The 26,389-nt window shown below is 42.2% G+C and overlaps 1 protein-coding gene across 1 annotated transcript; it reads left to right on the top strand.

Moving 5' to 3' along the window:
- Window positions 1–26,389, top strand: LOC120462305 (shaker-related potassium channel tsha2). Its single transcript, XM_089126728.1, has 2 exons — window positions 1–3,099; window positions 24,857–26,389. Exon 1 carries the CDS (start codon window positions 156–158, stop codon window positions 1,587–1,589), a length of 1,434 nt encoding a protein of 477 aa, XP_088982854.1. The 5' UTR covers window positions 1–155; the 3' UTR covers window positions 1,590–3,099; window positions 24,857–26,389.

Below are 26,389 nucleotides of genomic sequence, written 5' to 3'. Positions count from 1 at the left end.
GCCTCCTCCTGGGGAGGGAATGAGGAGACACCTCTGTGAGGAAAATGCGCGCGAAGTGACGCGACACGCGCCGCTCTACAAGTGTTTGGATCATTTTCCACGAACAGCGCGAGGACCGGGGCGCGAAAACGACTCGCCCTTTTGAGGGGACAAACATGACTGTGGTGCCCGGGGAGAACCTCGACGAGACTGTGGCATTGACAGTCCTGTCCCAAGATGTTTACGAACCTGAACGGGCAGATCAGGAGTGTTGCGAGCGGGTGGTCATCAACATCTCCGGACTGCGCTTCGAAACCCAACTGAAAACCCTGGCGCAATTCCCTGCCACCTTACTCGGTGACCCCAGGAAAAGAATGCGCTTCTTCGACCCTCTGAGGAACGAGTACTTCTTTGACAGGAACCGACCGAGTTTTGATGCCATCCTCTACTTCTACCAGTCTGGAGGCAGGCTGAGGAGACCCGTCAATGTTCCCGTGGACATATTTATGGAGGAAATCAAATTCTACGAGTTGGGAGAAGAAGTCATAGAGAGTTTTAAGGAGGACGAGGGCTTCATCAAAGAGGAAGAGCGACCTTTGCCAGTAAACGAGTTCCAGAGGCAGGTTTGGCTGCTGTTCGAGTATCCCGAGAGCTCTGGACCCGCGAGGGGCATCGCAATAGTGTCAGTGCTCGTCATTTTGATATCAATTGTCATATTTTGCTTGGAGACTTTACCTGAGTTTAGGGAGGACGGGAAAATGCACGAGCGCATCGTAATAAACGGAACTGCCAGTTTAAAGAAACCCAATCCCTTCACAAACCCCTTCTTTATCGTGGAGACCCTTTGTATCATCTGGTTCTCCTTTGAACTTCTCGTGAGGTTTCTCGCGTGCCCGAGCAAGCCAGCCTTCTTTAAGAATATAATGAACACAATCGACATAGTGGCCATTATTCCCTACTTCATCACCTTGGGTCTGGAGTTGGCCGAGCATCAGGCCAACGGCCAGCAAGCGATGTCTCTGGCCATCCTGAGGGTCATTCGCTTGGTGCGGGTGTTCCGCATATTCAAGCTCTCCAGACACTCGAAGGGGCTTCAGATCCTGGGAAAGACCCTTCAAGCGAGCATGCGAGAACTGGGTCTCCTCATATTCTTCCTCTTCATTGGAGTTATACTGTTCTCCAGCGCCGTGTATTTCGCCGAGACGGACGACCCCGAGTCGGGGTTCAGCAGCATCCCCGATGCCTTCTGGTGGGCAGTGGTTTCCATGACAACTGTAGGCTACGGGGACATGTGCCCAGTCACCATCGGTGGCAAAATAGTGGGCTCTTTATGTGCCATAGCTGGTGTGCTCACCATTGCTCTACCAGTGCCCGTCATCGTGTCCAATTTCAATTACTTCTACCACAGGGAGACCGAGCACGGGGAGCAGATGCAATACACACATGTAACGTGTGGTCAGCAGCAACCCTCGTTTGAGGAATTTAAAAGGAGTGACAGCAAAACATCCCTTTCCAAATCAGACTATCGGGATTCAGAGGATGGGGATTCAGTCAAATACACCAACTGCAGCCCGCGTAAAGCATATGCAGGGAAGCTTACTGATGTATGAATGTTGAAAGACAATTATAGACCCAAAGAAGCTAATCTTTCTCTGTGACTGTGAGTACATCCTCATCCCTCGCGCTGGCTTGAGTAGAAGTCCGATAATCTGCGTGGAACAAGGACTTCTGGAGCGGATTTTGCTATAACGTGATTGTTCGATTGTTTTCCAAACTGTCTTCCATTGTTGTGATCGCCGATCATCGAAGCGCGAGACGTAGGCTAGCTGTAGGCACAAATATAAAATAAACAAATAGGGAAAAAAAACCCATAACGTATTCTATTATATATTAACCCAATTAAATAAATGTGTAGCACTTTATTCGTAGGCTTAGTCCACAAATTCATTGGTGCGTAATCTGTTGGTTTTTCAACAAATTCGGTGACAGTGCGATCAAGTTTACATACAATTTGCTTATTTGGAAAAAAAAAATAATAGGACCAAAATACATACATAGGCAAGCCTATATCTTGTTGTTATTTTTATTATTTCATTTTCTAACGAGGACAGTTCATCTGCAAGGTCATTTGGAAAGCGACTTACCCCAGCTCATTTACTGTTGTTATCGTTATTATTTTCACATATTTTTAAGCTTGCTATTTTATGTCTAACGATTAATTTTGAAATCTGAGAATCATATATCTCCGTGCTTCATTGAGAACGATCGGAGCAACCCAGATTTGAGATTATTAATAATTTTAGGAGCATACTTTATTTTCAGGTTGTGTCATAAATCGGTCCCAGTGCATTAGCATTGAGATGTTATGGCATCTTATATTTACTTGATAATTTCATTCGCACTATGTTAGAAGCACTGCAGGGATAGACTTTCAATGATTAGCATTATTTTGACGTAAGCTTCTTTATTTCCTCAAATTATCAACAGATGCGCTTGGAATGCATGAGCAGAGGCTCGATTCCAACAATGTGCGCTCAATTCTGGGCACGAGGTGTTTTTTTATAATACAATAGCGGTATCTTGTGGACAGAGGTGGAAACTGCCACCATTAAGAGACTAAATGTGTTTCCATAGCAACTTTACAGACTATTCTGGAAACACTGGGGTATTATTGTTTCCTTAATTTACTCTCATGAAATATGCTTCTGGTATTTTTATTATAAAACAACGACATTCAATTATAAACCCTCAGATAGGCAGGTTTACCTTCTTATTAGGCCTAGTCAAACTAAACTAAGCTAGAGGCTCATCCCACGCATCACATGTGAATATAATAGAGCGATCTACAACGACGTAGTAGCCCACAACACACACAGTGGTGACGCATCTACATTTCTGCTCTGCAACAGCATCAAGAGGGAATCACGAATTCAGCTCAAAAAGGGATTCGCTATGACGTCACTGTGATGAACAAAACCCCCATCTGCCTATTGGCTGGAATATCAACTCTTGCAACGTCAACAACGGACTAAATGGACACACCACATCATCAAGTTCTTCTTACTTTCTGCTCCTTTCATGGGATTTTCACAATAACAAGAAGAGTTCAGACAGGATGAGGTATGTAACACTGCACATCCATCAAAACACAACGTTGAGCATGTGTGCTAAAGTGTCCATTTTAGAATTAGCCATTTTTGAAGAATATTATAATTGTAATAGTTCTAATGCCAATATTTTTTCTAATAAATAGCCTATGAATTAAATACTTTTAGGTTTATATACAATTATTACCCATTCAGTGTAGCTCCAACTCCAACATCAAATGATGATGCAGACTTCCTGTCTGTGCTATTTGTTCACACTAGGGGGCGCAATGTGCTTGTTTTGACCTCTTTTATCTTTCTCCAAAACATGCAAATTCGCTTTTAAATGAATTTAAATAATAATAATATCAATAATAATAAAATTTTATTTTATTTAAATAAAAATGAAAACCGATATTTTGAACATGGAAATTAAGAACGCAGGGTCAGTTGAGCTGGGGGTGTTTCCTGACCCACTTTAATATTGGTGTGTTGCATTGTCCATATGTGTTTAATGTTTTCTGAGGGAAAGCTGGTCTGGTCACATGAAAAATAAGACAGAAATAAGATTGACGTAGAGAAACCCACCATGTCATATTGTAATGTGTGTTCTGCTTATAGATTTTACACACACACACACACACACACACACACACACTCTTGACTGTCACATTCACTTGAGCAAAGGTCGTGTTATTTCAAGCTGTGGATACTTTCATAATCCAGGAAGCTTTGGCACTTACAGTTGATCAGTAGCTGTCATGTGACTCTCATATAGGTCCTCACGGCCCAGGAATATTGGCCCTAAAACCAGGAGCGGCTCCTGGCCGTACATTTAGGTAGGGTAGATTTCTGGGTCTTAGCAGTGGTTTATGGTAAATGTTTTGTTAGTTTTATATTCTAATCGCTGAACACATGCCGACACACTTTTGGCAGTGTTTGCGTTATTCAGCCTGAGGGTGGCGCTCTAATGTTACTTGACAAGCAGTTTTTGTAAATAAAGTAATGAATTACTTGCTACTTATTATATTTTCAACAGTGTAATATGATTACTGTGCTAATTATTCTCTTAAAAAAGTATTGGATTACTTATTATTAATTACTTTATAAATTCCATATCACCCTTAACCAGATGAATAGTACAAGGATAGACATGAAATTGCACTTAAGTAAACAATATACAATTGCATGAATTATTAATTAACTGACCAAAGTGTTTAAAGTGTGGTTACATTAAAAACATATTTTAACATTACATTTTGATGTTAAGTCCACTATTGTTTTTATAAAGAATTGTTCTATAGTCTTAATTACAATTATATTGTAATTGTTACATTGTAATTACAGTGTTTAATACAATTCCATCAGAAGAAATTAAATTACATTGTAATTCCTTACTTTTTGTTATTTAGTAACTTTGTTATTTTGATTATTTAGTCATTATTTACACATACCACACACATAGAACACTCTTTGAATTGCCTTAATTCACAGGAGCACGTTTTCAATTAAAGGATTCATACTTTCATTCTTTTGATATGTTACTCCACATAGGAAGAACAGACATGCCAACTAGTTACTGACCTGATGCAAACACATAGCTGAAGTGGATTGATACCGTCTTGGTCTGGAGCGAGGTTCACTTAAAGTAACGTGAAAATAAGCGGGACAGCCTGAAATCTGCCCCAGTGAATCTTTTTAAGAGGGGCGCTGCAGTTCCATTTTTCACCACAGATTTACATTGGAAAATTGTGGGGCGCTGTAGAGCTGGGGAGGCTCAGACACACCAGAGCTTAGTATCATTCATAGACTCTCTTCCATTGGTCAGTAGTGAAGCCGTGAGTGTCCCGATATGGCGCTGACATCTTGGAACTTAAGTAGCGCCCTATGAAATCCGTTTTATTTTTTCCCAAAAAAAAAAAAAAAAAAATTTTTCCCGTTTTTTTTTTTCGTTTAATTTTTGGGAATTTGTTTTTTTTTTTCCTTGACTTTTATTTTAGTCGTAAAAAGAGTGTGATTTTTAAGTTAATGATAAAAATGTATTACAAAATTCAAATAAATTAGGAATGACCTTAAATTTATTGAGGTAATACAGATATTTACTCAGTAGCCTTTTCAGGACAAATAGTGCATGATGCAACACAACACTGCACTCTTCAAGTAACAAAAAAATATGGTTATGAGTTTTAAAATGTCCAGTAATATAAATTATATTAAAGTAAAAAAAAAAAGTCACACTCTGTCGCTCACAGAGTTCGCTTCGCTTTTGTCCAGTCCGGCGCCTCATAGACAGACGCGGTGTGCACGTTGTGTGTGTGTATGTGAGAGAGACGCGTGAGTGAGAGAGAGACGGAGGGAGAGCGGGGAAATACAACTAAAAGAATACGCTGCGTGTTTTAAATAGTGTTAAAAAATGAAACGCAGTATGTGGCGGCAAATTAGTCTATGTGTGGGAAACACTGCATAAAAGTCACGTGCGAACTTCTCGGGTCGGCACTGACGGCTTATAGCGTCGAGTTTCTTAACTGTTTGCAGACAAATGGAGAGCCGCTTCGCCATGCTTTCATTGTTTTGATTTCGTCATTGGAGCTGAAACGACGGGTTGGGGGTTTGCGTCGCACAGATTTGGTTCCCCCGGTCTGCATTTTCACCAGACATACGTTCTTCTCCCACAGAAAAACAGAATTTCAAACCAAATGTGTACAATTCCACGAAATAAACACTACATTCCGCGTTAATTTGCCAATTCCGCAATTCCGTCTGCGATTTCGTGATCGCGGAAATCATAGGGCCCTACTTAAGTAGTGAGCAGGAAGTAAAGCAGCGAAATCAAGGCCCTGCCCTCACTCTCGCATAATTTTTTTGTTTTAGATTATTTGTATACATATACAAATATATATACATACATAATTGTCATAGGCAAAGCCATAACAAAATGTGTAAATGTGTTGCATAAAAGGTTTCGAGCCAATTTAATTATTTTTTCATTCGCAGACCCTGCTTTGGCAAAACCATAAGTAAAATTTGTATCCTGCTCGCTTTACGACTTAAATACTGAACACTTATATAATTTATTATCAATTCATGTAATATAGAGGCATGTGCTGGAAAATATGGTGAGCAAGTCACAATAAGAGCGACTGAATAATGCTGTTGTCATGTGTGGCACTCGCGCTATTGGCTTGTGTTACAGCTCACAGGTGTTGAATAGGTCAGCGTGACTTTGTGACTCGCTGCAGTTGTTGTTGCAGTGCAAAAGAAACAGCTCTGGCTTTCGAAGGCGTGATACTGACATAGTTGCACGGCAGCACAGTGTTGATATTTCTAAGACATCCTAGTTAAGAGTTTCCTCTGAACTTCTAAATCAAACTCGTGCCCGGATTCACAGACGAACCTTAAGCCTTGTCCCAGATTAAAATGCATGTTTGAGATATTTTAACTGAAAGACATTGTTTTGTCTGAAGCTGCACACCAGAATTGTTTTTTTTTTCTAAGGCACGTTTGTAAAAGCTTCTTAAATTTCCTAATTGAATTAAGGCCTACTCCTAAGACCAGTTGCATAAAAATAGCCATTAAGTCTGAAATTCCTTACATTACTCCACTAATATAGTCCTCTTGAAGGACTGAATGAAAACAAGTGAGTGAATTCAGACACTGATTGCGTCGGAAGGGCTGCTGCTTTAGCAGTGTTGGGCAAGCTACTTGGAAAATGTAGTGAGCTTAGTCACTCTATATTGAGTGAGGTGGTATAATGCCCTTTTGACAAGATGTCAAATACATCTCTGATGTTCCCAGAGTGTGTATGTGAAGTAGGGGTGCAAGATATTGACAAAAATGTGATATTGCGATATCGATAATGAATATTGCGATATCGATATTAATTTCGATATTTTTAAATGGATGTAAAACTACAAAAGTTATAGGAAAACATCAAAAAAAGATTAATAAATAAAACAATTTTTCTTACAACATAATTTTTATTTCAACTGACAGTCATATTGGACTGGTACAGCATGAATATATAAATAATAACCATGTCTACAGAACAGGACATGTTTTACTATGTTAGTTGTGTAGACCTACACTACAGTCAGTGTAAAAGACAATAAATAAGCAAGTCCATAGAACACACTATATGCAACATAAACGCCACTATATGCGTTTTCTTTGACCGGATAGCTATCTGATCGTGAAAAGACCAGTTGTAAATGCCCTGTGGAACGCATATGTGACGTAACGTTACCGGTATTTGAATCTAATCGCTCAAACCACTTCAGGAGGTGGTCAAGGGCCGCATTCCAGACGAAACTGGACAAATGTAAATGTATCTCGTTATTGAATAAACCACATATGTAAAATTGACTCCTTCCAAAAACGCTAAAAATGAGAACGTTACAGGCTTAATGTCATGTTATGGCCAGATATGACGACGCGCGCGCGATTGCAACACGCAGATCAGCTGAGCATCTCTTCATTATGCCAACGCGCAAACTATGGCAAATCAAAGGGAAAGTAAGTCGCAGACGCTTTTACACAGTTATCTTCATTAAAAGTAAATGTATGATCTTATTTTACCTGATGATCGTATGCAGCCCATTTGCTTTCGGTGACGTAACTTACGCGCACTACATTGAATCTGCATATAGCGCGGGAATTAAAGATCGTATTTTGATAAATCAGATACCCGATCAGTGAAAACGCATGAAGTTGCCAGGTGGCCTGATGTTTATGCTTGTGCGCGTCGAGCCGGCCGGGGCAAGTGTGTGTGTGGGCGGACTGTGTGGTAGTAGAGCAAGTGAGAAGTGAGAGAGTGACGGCGATTAGCTTTGAAGCGAATAGCGACTCTTGAGAAAAACAAAGTATCTCCCCTGTTCTTTCTGACAGAATCAGGAAATGAATCGGTGGAAATGAAACGGTGACGGACGCATCATAAACAAAATATTGCATAAATATCGCGAGACTTTCGATATGTATGTCGAGCAACGTGATATCGCGATAACGATATTGATTCGATATATCGTGCACCCCTAATGTGAAGTTATAGCTCAAAATACCCCACAGATATTTTTTATATAGCATGTTAAAGTTGCCACTTTTTGAGGGTTAGCAAAAATGCACCAATTTGCGTCTGGCCCTTTAAATGCAAATGAGCTGCTGCTCCCGACACAGTGAGCAGACACATGATAAAATGTCAGAAACGGTTCTGCCTTTTATGTTTAAACCAGAATCAGTCAAAGATGGAGAGACTAAGAAGAATGGTTCTGAATGGTCTCTGAATGGTTAGTTGATGAATTTATGTTTCTGATGTGGAGTTAACTATCTTCAATTAGCATATTCTGTCAGGATAATCTATCCACAAGTTTCCGAGGGGCGGTCCTGTAAAAAATAAAGTGGGTGAAACTTCCGGTGAGGCGGCGGAAGTAGCATTCCAATGGTATTTTGTGTGTTAGTTAGCGAAGAGGCTAGCTGTTTTTCGGAGAATTATTTTACTATTTAAAGACGCAAATCTTTATGAGAGATGTCGTTACGGAGCTCAGGGACAACATGTGCTGTTCGCGGTTGTATGTATAACCGGACTAAACTAAACGTGATTGTTTTGAACGTCTCAGGTTACGACTGTAACCTATGTTCCCTGAGAACAGGGAACGAGACAATACGTCGAATGACGCTATGGGGGAACGCCTCAGGCGTGACAGGTGTCTGAAATCAAATATCAACTCACAGTAATCAGGTTGACCGGCGACAGCCCGTGCATCATCAGCTTGAATGATGAGCGCGTCAATCTGGATGTATAAGAAGGGCGCCTTGAAACCGTGACAACATCCTATCGTCTGAAGGGACTGTTGCAGGCAGGCCCCGAGGCATGGCAACGAGACGTATTGTCTCGTTCCCTGTTCTCAGGGAACATAGGTTACAGTCGTAACCTGAGACGTTCCCTTTCGAAGGGAACTCAACAATACGTCGAATGACGCTATGGGGAACGAAATACCCACTCCGCCATGCTGAGGGGAGTGCATGCCGAAAGGCAGTGACAACTGTCAGAACCAGTAATTCCAAGGAACACTGAAACCACTCACCCTATGTTACATCGGGCTGTCAGTGACAGCACTCCCTACCGGTCATAGCCCAAGCTAATGAACCAAGAAAAACCAGAACGTAATAACGTGAGTAAATCAGGGCCAGCTCAAAGGCTTTAGGACCACAACTTCAAAATAGAAGGGGTCCCTTCTAGGGAGTGTGGCTAGGGGGCCAAAGAGACCCCCAGCCAGTCACTATTCAGGAGACCACTCCTCCTGAAATGCCCCCAGGCTGGCCTGGTGATCTGTACTAAGACACACAGTCTGGCCATAGCCTGTCCGTCCAAGACAGAGCCTCTGGAAATTGCCTAGAAAAGGCATCCAAAAACTGAAGGCCCGCAAAGCTGGCCGAAACCATCGAGTTTCGGATCACAGAGACGGGATCCTCCGGAGAGTGTGACTCAACCTCGAACCAATGGGAATCGTACACTCAATCCACAAGTTTCCACCCAGTGCTCGCTTTTGAGCACTGAGGAAGTAAGAGAGGGATCAAAATCAGGAAGGTCAAAGAGACCTAAGACCTGATGACCCCATGTGTGGGGAGCTCCGATACATGAGGGCTCATGTCAGGAAGGCCGTACGTTGTGCAGCCTAAAACCCAACGACCACAGCATGTGGAAGCTCATCCTTCAGGGAAGCCAGAGGCTAGAACCTGACAGACCCACAATGTGGGGCTACCTTCGAAAAAGGTCTAATGAGACCTAAAACCACCAGTTGTGGGAGATAGCCCGAACAAGGGAAGTGCCTGTCGTAATGTATTGCGACAAAGACACATCTAGAGTGGGACCCAAAGTGAAGAACCGGAGTCTGAACCACATAAGAAGGGACCGAAGCATACTGCGCGTGACCCTCACCATAAGAAATGGATTTTGAAAAGTGCACAAGACATCTTGTCGGGTGACTTACCACAATAATAGGTGAAGTATGGGTTTGTGTACTTCACTCTGAATTCAGGAAGGCCTGGTGAGGCCTGTAACCCAGCAACCACAATATGTGGGAGCTCATAAGCAGGAAGGCCTGTTGAGGCCTGTAACCTGGCGACCACAGTGTGTGGGAGCTCATGACCAGGAAGGCCTGGTAAGGCCTGTAACCTGGCGACCACATTGGGTGGGAGCTCATACTCAGGACGGTCAGTGAGACCCAGCCTGGTGACCACAACCTGTGGGAGCTTACTCCACCAAGTGGAAGCTACTTCTTCCAGAAGTTAGCCAGAGAAGGGCGTCCCTGTAGCCAGTGACAGGACGCCACTTAAAGTGGGACCCAAGGGAAGACCGGGGTCTGAGCCACATAAGAAGGGACCGAAGCATACCACGCATGACCCTTACCATACAAAATGGATTTTAGAAAGTACACAAGACATCCCGTCATGTGATTTACCACAATAATAGGTGAAGTAGGAGTTAGTGTACTTCACTCTGAATTCAGAAAGGCCGAACTTGAGGCCTGTAACCTGGCAGCCACAACAAGTGGGAACCCATAATCAGGAAGGCCTGACAAGGCCTAACACCCGATAGTCCCAATGCATGGGGAGCTCACATTCAGGAAGGCCGCTGAGGCCTGCAGCCTGACATGTGAAGACTCACCACTACAACTTAGCGACCACGAAAAGTGGGGGTTTCACATTCAGGAAGGCCTGGTGAAGCCTGCAACCTGACATGTGACAACTCACAACCAGGAAGGCCAATGAAGCCTGAAGCCTGGTGACCACAGAGTGGGAGCAAAGTGCTCAGGGAAGGTGGTGAGGCTGTAGTCTGGCTACCGCATCATGTGGGAGCCCACATTCAGGAAGGCTGGGTGAGGCCTGTAAACTGACTACCACAGTATGTGGGAACTCATAACCAGGAAGGCCCCTTTGAGGCCTGTAACCTAGCAACCACAATGTGTGGGAGCTCATCACCAGGAAGGCCTGATGAGGCCTATAACCTGACCACCACAGTATGTGGGAACTCATAACCAGGGAGGCCCCTTTGAGGCCTGTGACCTAGCAACCACAATGTGTGGGAGCTCATCACCAGGGAGGCCTGGTGAGGCCTATAACCTGGCAACCACAGTATGTGGGAGCTCATAACCAGGAAGGCCTGGTGAGGCCTGTAACCTGGCGACCACAATGTGTGGGAGCTCATAACCAGGAAGGCCTGGTGAGGCCTATAACCTGGCGACCACAGTATGTGAGAGCTCGTATCCTGGTGACCACAGTATCTGGGAGCTCATAACCAGGAAGTCCTGGTGAAGCCTGTAACCCAGCGACCACAGCATGTGGGAGCTCATAACCAGGAAGGCCTGGTGAGGCCTGTAACCTGGCGACCACAGTATGTGGGAGCTCATAACCAGGAAGGCCTGGTGAGGCCTGTAACCCAGCGACCACAACAAGTGGGAGCTCATAACCAGGAAGGCCTGGTGAGGCCTATAACCCGGCGACCACAACAAGTGGGAGCTCATAACCAGGAAGGCCTAGTGAGGCCTGTAACCTGGCAGTCACATTGTTTCCCTCTTTTTCTTTTTTTTTTTTTTTTTTTTTTTTTTTACACATCACCTCGCTCACCATGATCCCCGGCTCTGTACAGGAGACGATTTCTGAAAAAGAAGAGAAACAGAGTCATTGCTTTTTCAAAAACCATTTCCACTATTTTTTACTAATAAACCAGGGAAACAAAGGCGCTCCTAACACCAAGCTGAGGCGGGCCATCAGAAATTCTTAACTCATCATGGGCCCCACCCCAGGCCTGATGTAGGAAGAGCCTGGGAGCGATGGTGTTAGGAGACAGGATCCCAAGAGGCGATGTCTAAGAACGTTTATCCTGCATCACCTCTCTAAGATCCCGCCTCCCGCGGGAGTTTCGTCTCCTGCGCGCCCTGCTCCCCCTATTGGAAGGAGGGGGCGCACGGGAGGCGACACTAGCCCTCTGGGCCCGCCTGTGATGCTCAGACCACGACGGACCGGGCTCTCCCGCCTGCCTGGGCTGGGCCGAGGACCTCCGCGGTATGCAGCTCTTAAATGCCGCGGAACGCGCCTTCGCCTCCCTGAACTTCTCAACCACCGTCTCGACGGAAGGTCCGAAAAGTTCAGAAGACGAAACCGGCGAATCGAGGAGAAAAGTCTTATCCTTCTCCCCGATGTCAGCCTGGTTGAGCCACAGATGCCTCTCCGTGGCCACCATAGCAGCCATCGCACGACCGATGGAACCCGCAGACTGCTTGGTGGCCCGGAGAGTCAAATCCGTGGTGCGGCGCAGTTCCGCGACCGCGTCAGGGGACAAACCAGCCCCCTGATCGAGGTCCCGCAGCAGGTCAGCTTGGTAGGCCTGAAGGACCGCGAGGGTGTGCAGAACCGCACCCGCCTGACCTGCCGCCTTGTACGCTCTGCCATTCAAGCGTGAAGTTGTTTTGAGCGCCTTGGATGGCAGGGTTGGAGCTTCTAGTGATGATGGCCGACCAGAGGCGAGATAGTTAGCCAAAGTCTCGTCTACTGGCGGCATCGACACATACCCATGCTCTGCGGCTCCCTCCACATCAGCGAAACTAGCCCGCTGATGCAGATGGAGACGCGCAGAGAACGGGTTCTTCCATGCCTTCTCGATCTCAGAGTGGAGAGCAGGAAGAAATGGAAGGCTCAACCGAGCTGGTGGTTTACGGGTGGGGAGGAACCGGTCGTCCAAAATACCACGAACGGGCTCCTCCCGGATGCGCCTCCATTCTAGCTGTAATCTATTCGTGGCGCGCCCCATAACATCCACCAGCTCAGCGTACACTGGACAAGAGGGCTGAGATGGTTCGGTCTCAACCAAACTGACATCATCCAAAGCCAACTCTTGCCCGGCCCGAAGAGAATCATTTACAGATCCATCAGAGAGAGAGAGCACATCCTCATCATTGATCTGTAATACGTCCTCGTCAGCTGGCGAATCATCCGAAAGGTTAACGCCCCTTTCCAGCTGATCCGCCAGCTCCATCTGAGAGCCCCACGAGCTCAATCGCCGCCGAGCCTCAGCCCGAGCGGGACCAGCACCGCGGGGTTCAGATGCCGTACCCACTTCCCTCGAGAAGAGGGACAGACGAGAGCGGAGAGTTTTGATGGAAAAACCCTCGCAGTTCGCGCAAGAAGCTCCCTCGAGAACCTCCCGCGCGTGCTCTTCACCCAGACAGAACACGCACAGATCGTGTGGATCTTCCGGTGTCAAATATCTAAGACACGGATCAGCACACTTGCGGAAAGTATTCTTTTGCCGCTTCTCTGCACGCTTCATCTTGAATCGTTGATATCGAAAACAGACAAACAGTCCCTGAAGACGAAAAAGATGTTGTCACGGTTTCAAGGCGCCCTTCTTATACATCCAGATTGACGCGCTCATCATTCAAGCTGATGATGCACGGGCTGTCGCCGGTCAACCTGATTACTGTGAGTTGATATTTGATTTCAGACACCTGTCACGCCTGAGACGTTCCCCCATAGCGTCATTCGACGTATTGTTGAGTTCCCTTCGAAAGGGAACATAAGCTGAAAACTAAATCTGTGTGATCCTGCCAGAGCCCGTCTCTGATCCTGCCAACGACTGCAGTTTCCATCACCTCCCAAAAGACGACGAATCTTCCTGTGTACATTTGTTTAAATTCTTAATATTCTATAGACTCTATCAGCATGTGATTGACTGTTCGCTACTGATGTTACACCTAAATTCAGGATCAAAGCCTGTGTTGACAGAATACCAAATGTATTCAAGTAGCACATTCATTTATAATTTTGAATAAACTCCAAAGCACAATGACTAAGTGTGTATTTTTTTATTTTAATTGTTTGTCAGCTCGCACAACTGTCTGTCACCATGCCTTGATGAGTATTGATTATTAATAATGTTATTATAATACTCCCAATCAACTACTGAGGAGGGTAAAGGTACTGTTATTTCACCCTTTTGAATTTCGTTGAGGTTGTGTTCCCACATCGTTAGCTAGTTTGGATCGCTATAACCTGAATGACTGTCAACTGTTGAATGAACGAGTGTCAAGCATGTCAAATCACGCTTTGTTTACTTCCAACCGGAAGTCGCGCTCACTTTTGACGCAAGGCCTCATGGGGCGTAGGAAACTTGTGGATAGATCGCTCGTATAGGAACTGTTGTGAGATGCACACAGAGTGACTTTCTATTGCATGTGAAAAGACGGATGTTACAGTTTAATCTGACTGACAATGTGCTGGACTACAACAGCTCTTCCTCTTCTCAACATGGACTGCGTGTTATCGGGGATCAGGGTTTATGTAAATTCTAGGGTTAGTGATGTCGCTAACCTGGGAGGAAGCTTGTGTAGTTCCTACCAGCCATTTGTTGTAGTCCTTAAAAATGATTTCTTAAAAAAGCAAATATCTCCCTTTGCTTTGAACTTTGGGCCTTGTAACTTTGCAGATGTTATTTATGCTCAAACAGCAACATTACACACTAACTAAAGTTAGAAAAGTGAAATCATAATCAACCGCCCCTTTAAATGATGCTTCTCTACAATGAAGCTATACCCCTGGGAAATGTAGCAAGCTACAGCAAAATGGCAACAGTAGTTTACTACATTCATTTTTTATATTATTGAACCAAATTCATTCCAATTCAATCCAATTCTTTTTCAGTGATCAATAAAACTATCAGTCACACAGATAGGCAGGCATAATTTGTCAGTTTAATTGTTTATTCAACAACTGTTCCAAACCAATTTGGCTATATATCATACTATAACTATATAAAACTATATAAATCCAGAACCATAACAAAACCAGGAGAGAGTGTCTGCATATTTCCATCAAGCAAAGAGCCTTTGTGTCTCTGTGTTATGACATGACGATAGTTTTTCTCAAATGAAGTGGTACAATGCTGCTGAAGTGTTTTTTAGAGCGGATGTGTAGAAGAAGTACATGCATTCATATCCTCATATAGGCTGAAAACATTGCGAGCGTCATGCCATGCATGCCTCAGTGTATGTGTGTGTGTGTGGTAAGTGAAAAACAGCGCATTAACAACATTCATTCAATGAGACATGCAGACCATGCATGATTCCTATTAAAATAGTCTTTATGCATTTATATATTCACAGACACTGGTCTATATCATAATTTTATTTAATTTTACTGACCAACTTTTCATCCAAGATCTGACAAATTCCGTGTTTTACAGTAAATTTCTGGTTTTCTGTCTGGAATTCCGCGATTTCGTCCATGTTATATCATGTTTTTATAGTGCAATTGGATAATGTCCCCTATGGTTTTTTGGACACCATTACAAATGGCTGTCCCCTCAAATAGTGCCCTATTTAAAGCTATAGGGGGCTGTTACGATCTCTTCTGAGTCGCAACAAAGTAAGGGAGTCACCACACGCAAGTTGTCATAATTCATGAGTTTATTTATCCATGAAAGACAAAAAACATTAATGATCAGTGTAAATGATAATCAGGGTGTCAGCAGATACGTAGGTGTACTTATGAACAACAGCAGTTCAGCCCATCTCAGTCCATGAAACGTTCAGCGACAACAGATATCCCACATGAAGTGGCGCAAGCGACGGTGGTGATCTCCCATACTCCAAAACCTCTCAACGAGTCCTCCTCATCCTCGTGACAGGAACACCAAAGTACCCTCAAGCGAACAAATGAACACAAGTTCAATCGACTCTCTCTCGCTCTCATCTCAGTCCCAGTCTTTTATTGAGCAGCATGATGACCTTCAGGTGTATGACCACGCCCTTCAGCCAAATCACCTGTAACTCAGAAATGACGAGTTACTCACTGAAACCGTCACACACCCCCCTTTAAAAGAGATCCGTCACAAATCGGATCAAAAAAAAAACAAAAAACAACAACAAACCCAACACCATAAATTTATTAATCATATTTCTAGGCACATTGTTATACCACCTCTGATCACAGTAAAACCATGATTACCACAATTATTTCCATTCACCCTTCAGCCCCACTTTGCCATCAGCAATCTGGATCCTGAAAGCAAATTAAGACGACAAGAGAGCACAGAAAAACAGAAACAACCATATCACCATAGCACTAATTGATCAGATCAGGAACACGAGATAACGCATCTGCCACTACGTTATCTGATCCTTTAATATGTCTAACAACCAAATTGTACGGTTGTAAAAAAAGTATCCAACGCATTAAGCGCTGACTCGGCGACTGTAGAGAATGCAAGAATGTTAACGGATTGTGATCAGAAAACACCTCCACCAGCATTCCTCCCCCCACATACACATCAAAAAACTGAAGTGCCCAAATTAAAGATAAAGCCTCTTGCTCGATTACGGAGTAATTTTTCTGATAGGTGTTAAACTTTCGAGAAAAGAAACTCACGGGATAGTCCAACCCATCCTCCCCGGTCTGTAATAAGACAGCTCCAGCACCAACCTGGCTGGCATCCACCTGTAACTTAAATGGCATATCCAGCCTTGGGGCAGCTAGAACAGGAGCAGAAGTCAATAACAATTTAATGTTTTCAAAAGCTCTCTGGCAATTTTCACTCCAGTCAAACTTTACTGAGTTTTTGAGCAAGTCAGTCAGCGGAGAAACCACGGTTGAAAAGTTTGGACAGAAACCCCTGTAATAACCGACCATCCCCAAATAACGCATGAGTTCTTTCTTGGTAGACGGAGAAGGAAACTGCTGAATGGCAAGAACTTTGGCCTGAAGTGGACGCACCTTACCTTGGCCTACCTCTTTCCCCAAATATCTTACAGTCGCCTTGGCAAACTCACACTTAGCCAAGTTAACTGTTAGACATGCCTCAATCAACCGAGTTAACAGAGCTCGCAAACGGACCAAATGTTCCTCCCAAGTCTCACTGAACACAATAACATCATCTAAATACACCGCACACCCTTCCAACCCAGCAACCACTCGGTTCATCAATCTCTGGAAGGTGGCAGGTGCATTTCGTAAGCCGAAACTCATAACGGAGTACGAGTATAATCCAGATGATGTAATAAAAGAGGTTACCTCCCTAGCTCTAGGAGTTAACGGCACTTGCCAATACCCCTTAAGAAGATCTAACTTGCTCACAAAATTAGCTGTACCCACCTGATCTACACAATCCTCCATTCGAGGAAGTGGAAAAACATCGGGCTTAGTAATGGCATTCAACTTGCGATAGTCAGTACAAAATCTATAAGTTGAATCTGCTTTCCGTACTAACAAGCAAGGTGAAGCCCAACTTGAGCACGACGGAACAACTATTCCGTTCTCAAGCATATATCGAACCTCAGATTCCAATGCTTCTCTCTTACTGATGGGAGCCCTATAAAAACGCTGACGAATCGGTTGCGCCTCTCCCACATCAACATCATGTTGTATCAGATGAGTACGACTGGGTATATCTGAAAACAAACCAGTAAACTCCCCCAACAACTGTGTTAGATCTTTATTTTGAGCCTCTGTCAAATGTGAAAACAGAGCACCTAAATTCTGAAGGGTCTCTGAATTCTTTAGTCGAGGTAACAAAACACAATCTTCAGGAACAACTGTATCCTCAACCATAACTTCTCCCTCAACAAAAGGTTGACAAGAGTCAAAAGAAGCAGTAACAACTGGAGCAACTGATTGAGTTGACTGGACTTCAGAATTTCGAGAACGATAAGCTTTAAGCAAATTTACATGGAAACACTGCTTAGATTTTCGCCTATCTGGAGTTGCAATTTGATAGTTTTCATCAGATAGTTTCCGAATAACAGTATATGGTCCAGTAAACTTAGCACAAAAAGGAGACCCAGAAGATGGTCCCTGATCACCAGGCGTAAAGACACGACCTTCAGCACGTTTATCAAAGTGACTCTTCATCTTCTCTTGTGCCAAAACAAGATTTTTCTGTGCACTCAGTCCGGCCAAAAACAAACGTCTACGAAAACCATTTACATACTCTACCAACTTTTGCGGAGTCTCCTCCCCACCTAATCCCTCACACAAAACAGAAAGAGGTCCACGTACACGATGACCGAAAACTAAATCATTCGGGCTAAATCCCAAACTCTCTTGCTGTACTTCCCTAGCAGCAAGTAATAGCCAGGGTAAACCCTCCTCCCAGTCACGGCTTAGCTCCACACAATAAGCACGCAAAAGAGACTTCAAAGTCTGGTGGAACCGTTCAATCGCACCCTGACTTTGAGGATGATACACGCTTGACTGATTATGTTTCACTTGAAGTACCTTCAGAACCTCAGCAAACAGACGAGATGTAAAATTAGTACCGTTGTCACTTTGAATAATTTTAGGTATCCCAAAAATCGATATGAATTGGGTCAAAGCCTTAACAACTGCCTTGGTGGTAATTTTTCGGATAGCATAAGCTGCTGGATACCGAGTCGCCTGACACATCACTGTCAGCAGATATGAATTCCCTGATTTAGATGGAGGCAGTGGTCCGACACAATCAATTATTAAGTGCTCAAACGGTTTACTTGTAACCTCGATGGGATTCAAAGGTACTGGTTTCAACAACTGGTTTGGCTTTCCAGTTACCTGGCAAGTGTGGCATGTTCTAATGAAAGACGCAATATCCTTTTTCACACGAGGCCAATAAAATTGTCGCAGTATTCGGTCATAGGTCTTCTTTACTCCTAAATGTCCAGCAATTTCACCATGTGCATTCTGTAATACCACATCTCGAAATCGTTTAGGCACCACCACTTGAATTTTACACTCCTCTAGTAAAACCTTCTTACAGGGAAAATACTTCCTTAGAAGAACCTCATCTTGGACAAAATACCCACTAACAGTACTTCTTACCTCTTCAGGCAAAATCACAGCATCAAACAACTTCTGTAACTCCGGGTCCTCCCGCTGCGCATCCACCAACTCCCTATGAGAAATAGGCGAAAGGGTGGATAACCCAGGAACAACATATTTTGACACTCCTTGTTTCTCAAGTGACATCTCACGACTCCTTGCGCGAGTCATGACACAAGCTGTGAACACTTCAGGAAAATTTTGATGCAAACTGTCGGTGTTCTCAGTGACTGGAATAGGCACTACCTCAGGAGGTGGAATAACCTCCCGCCAGACTCTACCTCCAGCCAAATTGTTACCCAAGATGACAGCAACCCCATCCACTGGCAAAGACGGACGAACTCCTAAAGATACTTCTCCACAAATGAGATCGGATGTCAAGTGTACTCTATGCAGAGGAACAGAAAGAATGTTTAATCCAATTCCTCTAATCAGAACAGTTCTCTTTTCACTTGATACCTCAGAAAAGGGTAGAACAGATTCAAGAATAAAAGATTCTGATGAGCCTGTATCTCTCAAAATTTTCACTGGTATTTTACTCTCAGAGTTTGGCAAAGACACACAACCGTCCGTAATAAATGGTACAAAGTGTTTCATGGCTACTAATTTGGAGTCACATACTTCCTCAGCCACCTCTATGAAAGTACCATGCTCAGAGTCATTGGTAGTTTCAGTAACATCAGCTACTAACACAGGATTAACTGATGATTTCTTTTTCCCAGACTTGCCCTTAGCAGCTAATACTGGGCACTTATTTTTCCAATGTCCTGAATTGAAACAGTAATGACACACTAAGTCTCTATCAGATCTCATCCGACCAGTGTTCTCTGATTTTGAAGGGTACGATTGTTCAAATTTCTTAAACCCAACTCTACTCTCATTGAAATTACCACTCTGTTGAACTGATCGGTCTTCTCTGTATACCTTCCTATGCGTTAATACATAATCATCTGCCAAAACCGCCGCCTCTATCGCGTCCTTAGGCTTCTTCTCATTTATGTAGGTAGCAATATCATCGGACACAATATTTTTAAATTGTTCTAAAATGACCAGATCACGCAGCTTTTCAAAATTATCAACAGCAGAGGCAGCACACCAGCGATCAAAATGAGAAACCAAATCCCTTACCACCTCAGAGTGAGTTTGACGATCACCCTTCCTCCAGCTTCGGAATCGCTGGCGATAGGCTTCAGGAACCAATTCGTAGGCCTTCAAAATAGCTACTTTTACCTTGTCATAATCCTTACGGTCCTCCATTGTGAGCGATGCATATGCCTCCTGAGCCTTGCCTGTGATCACCGTTTGAAGCATGACAATTCGGATAGACCTCGGCCAATTCCTCTCTTCGGACATAGTTTCGAACAAGGAAAAAAAAACATCAGGGTCATATTCATTAAATTTGGGAAGCAACTTAGATTACTGGCCAAGTCAAACCCTCCAGGTAAACCCAAACCTCTCTCCCCTACATCCGACCTTCCTTCCCTTCCTAATCTCAATCGCTCCACCTGCAGCTCATGATCTCGTGCGGACTTCTCAGCATCTAATTTTATTTTTTCCAAATCAATCTCACGCTGTCGGAGCACATTCTCATTTCTTATTTTTTCAATCTCAAATTCATAACGTTTTGCTTCTTTCAGAAACTCTTGATCATGAAGCTGCTGCATGTGCAAAATCTCTTTTCTTTCCTCAAAAGATAATCCGGAAAAAATATCTAACGAACCCTTTGCCTCAATGTCGCGTTTTTTCATAAGACCATTTTCACATAACCAATTCTTCACAACCGCACGTAATTCCTTTTTCCGTATTTTCTTATCTACCTCACTGATTTTAAAATGATCTACAAGTTCCCATAATTGTTGTTTTACAAAAGAATTTAACATCTCCTCCGAATTAGGATCCTTAATAAACTCTTCTATAGACGACATTATGTTCTCACTACAATAGCCTAGATCTACTATTAAACAAAAAGCAAGTGCATTTATTTTCCTTTCGGAACAAAAAAAAAAAATACAGGTGAAACAATTATTCACTCTCCCCCTCTAAACTACCTACCCAACCACTAAACTAACTTATGCCTAGTCTTCGTGCAGCTTTCAAGACTCAAGCGACTTTTAAACACCAAAATACCGATGGCTTAAAAACTGAACAAACAGCTCAATCCAAAACCACGGCGGTATACTTAACCCAAAAGCCTGCACAAAAATAAAAAAGGCAAAATAACAAATCAACGCTAAGCGTTGCTAATTCCTACCAGGGAGAAAATGAACAATGCATCCCTGCAAAAAAAAAAAAAAATACACTTCCCTTGCGAACTACTGTCAAACTCGTGAGTCGATTTAAACGAAATAACAATTTACGTTACTCAATACAACGTGCATATCGAAAGCTCAATATTTACATATTTTACTTCAATCGAATCGACATCAACGAATTCCAAATATTAATCAACTTTCATTTAATAATACAAATTCGCTTTCGGACGAGCCCCCATTTGTTACGATCTCTTCTGAGTCGCAACAAAGTAAGGGAGTCACCACACGCAAGTTGTCATAATTCATGAGTTTATTTATCCATGAAAGACAAAAAACATTAATGATCAGTGTAAATGATAATCAGGGTGTCAGCAGATACGTAGGTGTACTTATGAACAACAGCAGTTCAGCCCATCTCAGTCCATGAAACGTTCAGCGACAACAGATATCCCACATGAAGTGGCGCAAGCGACGGTGGTGATCTCCCATACTCCAAAACCTCTCAACGAGTCCTCCTCATCCTCGTGACAGGAACACCAAAGTACCCTCAAGCGAACAAATGAACACAAGTTCAATCGACTCTCTCTCGCTCTCATCTCGGTCCCAGTCTTTTATTGAGCAGCATGATGACCTTCAGGTGTATGACCACGCCCTTCAGCCAAATCACCTGTAACTCAGAAATGACGAGTTACTCACTGAAACCGTCACAGGGGCGATCTCGTAGCCTGGTTCAACCAGACTCTAGTACATTTCATTTTCACATTGAGTCTGAAACCGCACCATTAAGAAACGTTTCCTTCCTTGTAGGCGGGTTCACTATTAAAGTTCAAATCTATTGGATCTGCCCAAAGTCACTCACGATCTGCCATAGCCAATCGCTAATGTGTGGTCGTGAGTGACGTATGTCACGCGTCGAAATGGCTGGAAACAACAATTCCGAATGATCAGAGGATTAGGTTTACAATAGGATTTCAGTCAACGAGGTTTTGTTAATCTAGGAACAATTATTAATTCGAAATGTATATTTGACACGAAGGACAGTGATATATTCATTCAACGGTGGAAGCTGTGTCTAATCATTACAAATACGCCGCTGTGGTCGTTTTCTGATCTGCCGCAAATGCTCTAGCTGCTACAATGAATGATCAGTCTGTCTCTATCTGCAGATGTGTAATAAATAGGGTTGGGTATCGAGAATCGAGTATCGATTGGAACCGAGACTAACTTTTCGTTTTTCCCGGAATCGTTCAAAAGTTAAAATTTCGATTCCTAGTTTCGATATTCACAGTCCGCCGACCGGAAGAAGAAACCGCTGAACAACACCAACGAAGAAGCGTCTACCGGAAGTGTTGGCATAACCACGTGAGTTCGTCAGCGCGTGATTTACACGCATAAAAATACATACAACTTTTTTTTCTTCCTCATTTTCTTTGCTTTATTGGCGGTAGTCCAGTGTTCCCCTTTCTGTTTGGCGGGGTTCGCCGGGTTCCACAGGAAGTTAGAGAAAATAGAGGAGTCAAAGGTTATATGATGCCATAGACGGGCGACGAAATGTAAATAAAGAAACGTCCCGTGTCTTCGAATTAAACTATACATTTCTCCGTATTTTAAAGTTGGTGGAAACTGTCGGGATAATATAAGTACACATCTAATAGAAATGTATAACATAGATACAGTTATTTTTGCTTTTTTTTAAAGCAGAAAAATACACATTGTGGCTTTAATGATATAATTATTATTTTAAATATCTAATTATTTTGGAGCATGAAAATATGTCAGTGCTACATAATCAGAGACATTTTTACAGTTAAAAAAAAATAATATAGCCAAAATAGTTATAGTAATGTAGTATCTTTGCCAGAAATTAATTTAATTATGTTACTACATTGTAAAAGCACCAAAAGGATGTAAATGTTTAAGACTGCATGTTCTTGTGACATCTTCAGCCAATTAGTGCTTCAGGTAATTTGCTTAAAAAAGTCCATAATGTAGTGTCCACAAGTCTCAATGAACAAATATGGCACATTTCTAAATGTGTTCGGCTAATGCAGGGGATTATCCGCTAGTCAAACAATCACCATTAAAATGAATTCGAATGCTAGCGGGTTGTTTTCTTCAGGTATTATAGAGTTCATTGTTGAAGAATAGTATTCTTTGATAAATACTGACCAAACACAGAATAACATCTATATGTTACATTTTAGTTTTAAATATTAAAGGATTAGTTCACTTTTGAAAAAACTTTTGCTGATAATTTACTCACCCCCATGTCATCCAAGATGTCCATGTCTTTCTTTCCTCAGTCGAAAAGAAATTTAGGTTTTTGATGAAAACATTCCAGGATTTTTCTCCATATAATGGACTTCAATGGGAACCGGATGGTTCAAGGTCCAAAAGACGGTTAATAACAGTTTCAGATGCAGCTTCAAATGTCTTTAAACGACACCAGACGATGAATAAGGGTCTTATCATGCGAAACGATCGGTTATTTCAAAGCTTATTCCAAAAATGTAACTTTTCTAAAGACAAATGCTAGCCTTGCTCTATTCTGTGAGGCGCGTTTGCAACGTCACGTATTACGTAATTACGTTCAAAAGGTCACGGGCGACGTAGCCGGAAGTACAGAATCAAAATCATCTGACATCGTTGTTTTACCTTTTAATTCCTTTTTTGTAAACGGTGTTTGAGTTAGTTTTCACGTTCAACCTATGCGTTCAACTTGTAAACAATCTGACTCTGTACTTCCGGCTACGTCGCCCGTGACCTTTTGAACGTAATTACGTACTACGTGACGTTGCAAACGCGCCTCACAGAATGGAGAAAGCCTAGCATTTGTCCTTAGAAAAGTTACATTTTTGGAATAAGCTTTGAAATAACCGATCGTTTCGCATGATAAGACCCTTATTCATCGTCTAGTGTCGTTTAAAGACATTTGAAGCTGCATCTGAAACTGTTATTAACACTATCTTTTGGACCTTGAACCATCCGGTTCCCATTGAAGTCCATTATATGGAGAAAAATCCTGGAATGTTTTCATCAAAAACCTAAATTTCTTTTCGACTGAGGAAAGAAAGACATGGACATCTTGGATGACATGGGGGTGAGTAAATTATCAGCAAAAGTTTTTTCAAAAGCGAACTAATCCTTTAAGAGTAGGGGTGTAACAGTAACCCCAGCATCCTAGCCAAATTTGCCCAGTGGCCTCTGTCCATCATGGCTAGAGCGTTACTAACAGTGGTTTTATTGTCAGTGCTGCCATTGTTGAACATGATGTTACTGTCAGTGTTACCGCTTCCCATTTAACTTCCTATTTTTTTCAATTATTTAGTGTAAATACTGAATAAAATTGAAAAAAAATAATATAATATAAAACCATCGACCATTGCCTGGGAAACCCTATCTTAATATTACTGTTTTCATCTTTTCTACAACAAAGCCTGTTTATATAATGTATTCTAAAATCAATAGTTCTTGCTTCTGGCTTCTTGGAGTTCTTTACTAAAATAAAGAAGCAGCTACAGATTTTAACATCTTTTATTTAAATCATTTTATTATGAAAAAATATCTGGTTGACCCGTGGGAGCCAAACTTTACCCACTAAACAAGTGTCATAATGTCAATGATATATTGGATTACTTTAGTAAATGTAATTGTAAATGACTGTTATGGATAAGAGTTCTGTTCTCTTTTGATTTACAGGTACAGTCATGAATATGGACTTTCCTTCCTACAGATTATCGTCAAGGACAATATGAATCTTCACCAGGGCAGCACTACACGGGACAACACAAACTCCACATGTTCGCATTTAAGCGGCAATCATTTGTTTCCTATCTAAGGAATCATGTTCAACGCCTCAAACGGATCATGTGAGGAAATATGGACAACGTGATATTGTGATGAAAATAAAGAAGATGCTTTGAAGCACATTGAGGTAGAAACAATTTACTTGAAATCAGAGATTACAATCACAAACCATTTGTGAGATGCTTCCTGACGTTTATTTGCCCCCAAAACAACAACATTGCTACTGGGACGGGCGTGCGTGACGTGAGTGTGTGCGCATACACGTGAATATGTATACATATGTCTTCAGACCAGCAATATGTCATGTTTAAGCGTTACAGATCATGTGCTATACCAAAACATATTATGGCATGCATAGAAAGTTGGGCATGGAATAAATCTTGATCATTTTGTTAATTTATCATTTTATTTATTGTTTTGGACAACAAACTCACTAGTCAGCGGGAACAATTACCAATGACGAGAAATGACTTGACTGTTTAGGTTAACATTGTTAAATATCTATTTTTTCAAGTATTATAGGTTTTTTTATTAAAAAAATGGAATCGGTTAAACTGGTGACAGGTTATTTTTCTAGCTTTTTAAAGTTTTGCTAAATCATTTTGAATATTCTGCCTAAAGTGAAAAGCAAATGTATGGATGTAGAAATTCTGTCATGATTATGGCACCTTTCCTTTTATGCAGTACAAACACTGAAGCACAAATGTTGCTGCAGGTTTGTGTCTTTAATTGTTTTATGATTGTTGTTATAGTTTCACAATCACCCATCACTGAAAGCATCTACCTCGCCGTTTTACTGTGCGCTTACCTCTCTGTGTTGAGTTACGTCAAGCAGATCACAAGCCTTATTTCTGGAAACAACTCGAGCAAACAGTTATTGTTGGATGTGTGTTGTTCTGGCTTTTTCCATCCTCAACTTTAGAAGTCCAGGAGAAATATTACTAATTAATAGTCTATAGATAGCAAGTCAAAATTCAGTTCAGAATTAAATTGATTGTAACGTATTACACCTGTTTTCTGTTAATAGCGATGTGTAGGACTATGAAGTCGAAAACTATAAATATATTTTATTAGGCCTAGGTAAAATATGGGAAGTTGCAATGTGACAGACATGATCATGATACCGATTGTATGAGAATTATATTAGACGAAATGTATACAAACCCATTTAAATGAAGAATTATTCTCATGTCTGTTCACAAGCACAAATGTACTGCATTCATTTTAACTCCTGAAATGCTGACTTTTCACATACGTACTGCATCATGTCAAATGAATGTCCGGCATCCAGGACATCATTTTGCTCGAAAGCTTCAATGCTCCGGGGTCTTCAAGATGCTTGATTATGGTTTCTTTACACTGCCATTATTTTCTCTTCCATTTCATTTACAATCTATTTTCGATAAATAAACACGTGTCATCTGT

Source organism: Pimephales promelas, chromosome 24, assembly GCF_988280905.1.
Source record: "Pimephales promelas chromosome 24, fPimPro1.hap1.1, whole genome shotgun sequence".
NCBI lineage: Eukaryota > Metazoa > Chordata > Actinopteri > Cypriniformes > Leuciscidae > Pimephales > Pimephales promelas.
This window is presented reverse-complemented; position numbering and strand designations above follow the sequence as displayed.

What these genes read in the sequence shown, in the direction of transcription:
- LOC120462305 (XM_089126728.1), top strand. Translation starts at nt 156, where the DNA reads ATGACTGTGGTGCCCGGGGAGAACCTCGACGAGACTGTGGCATTGACA.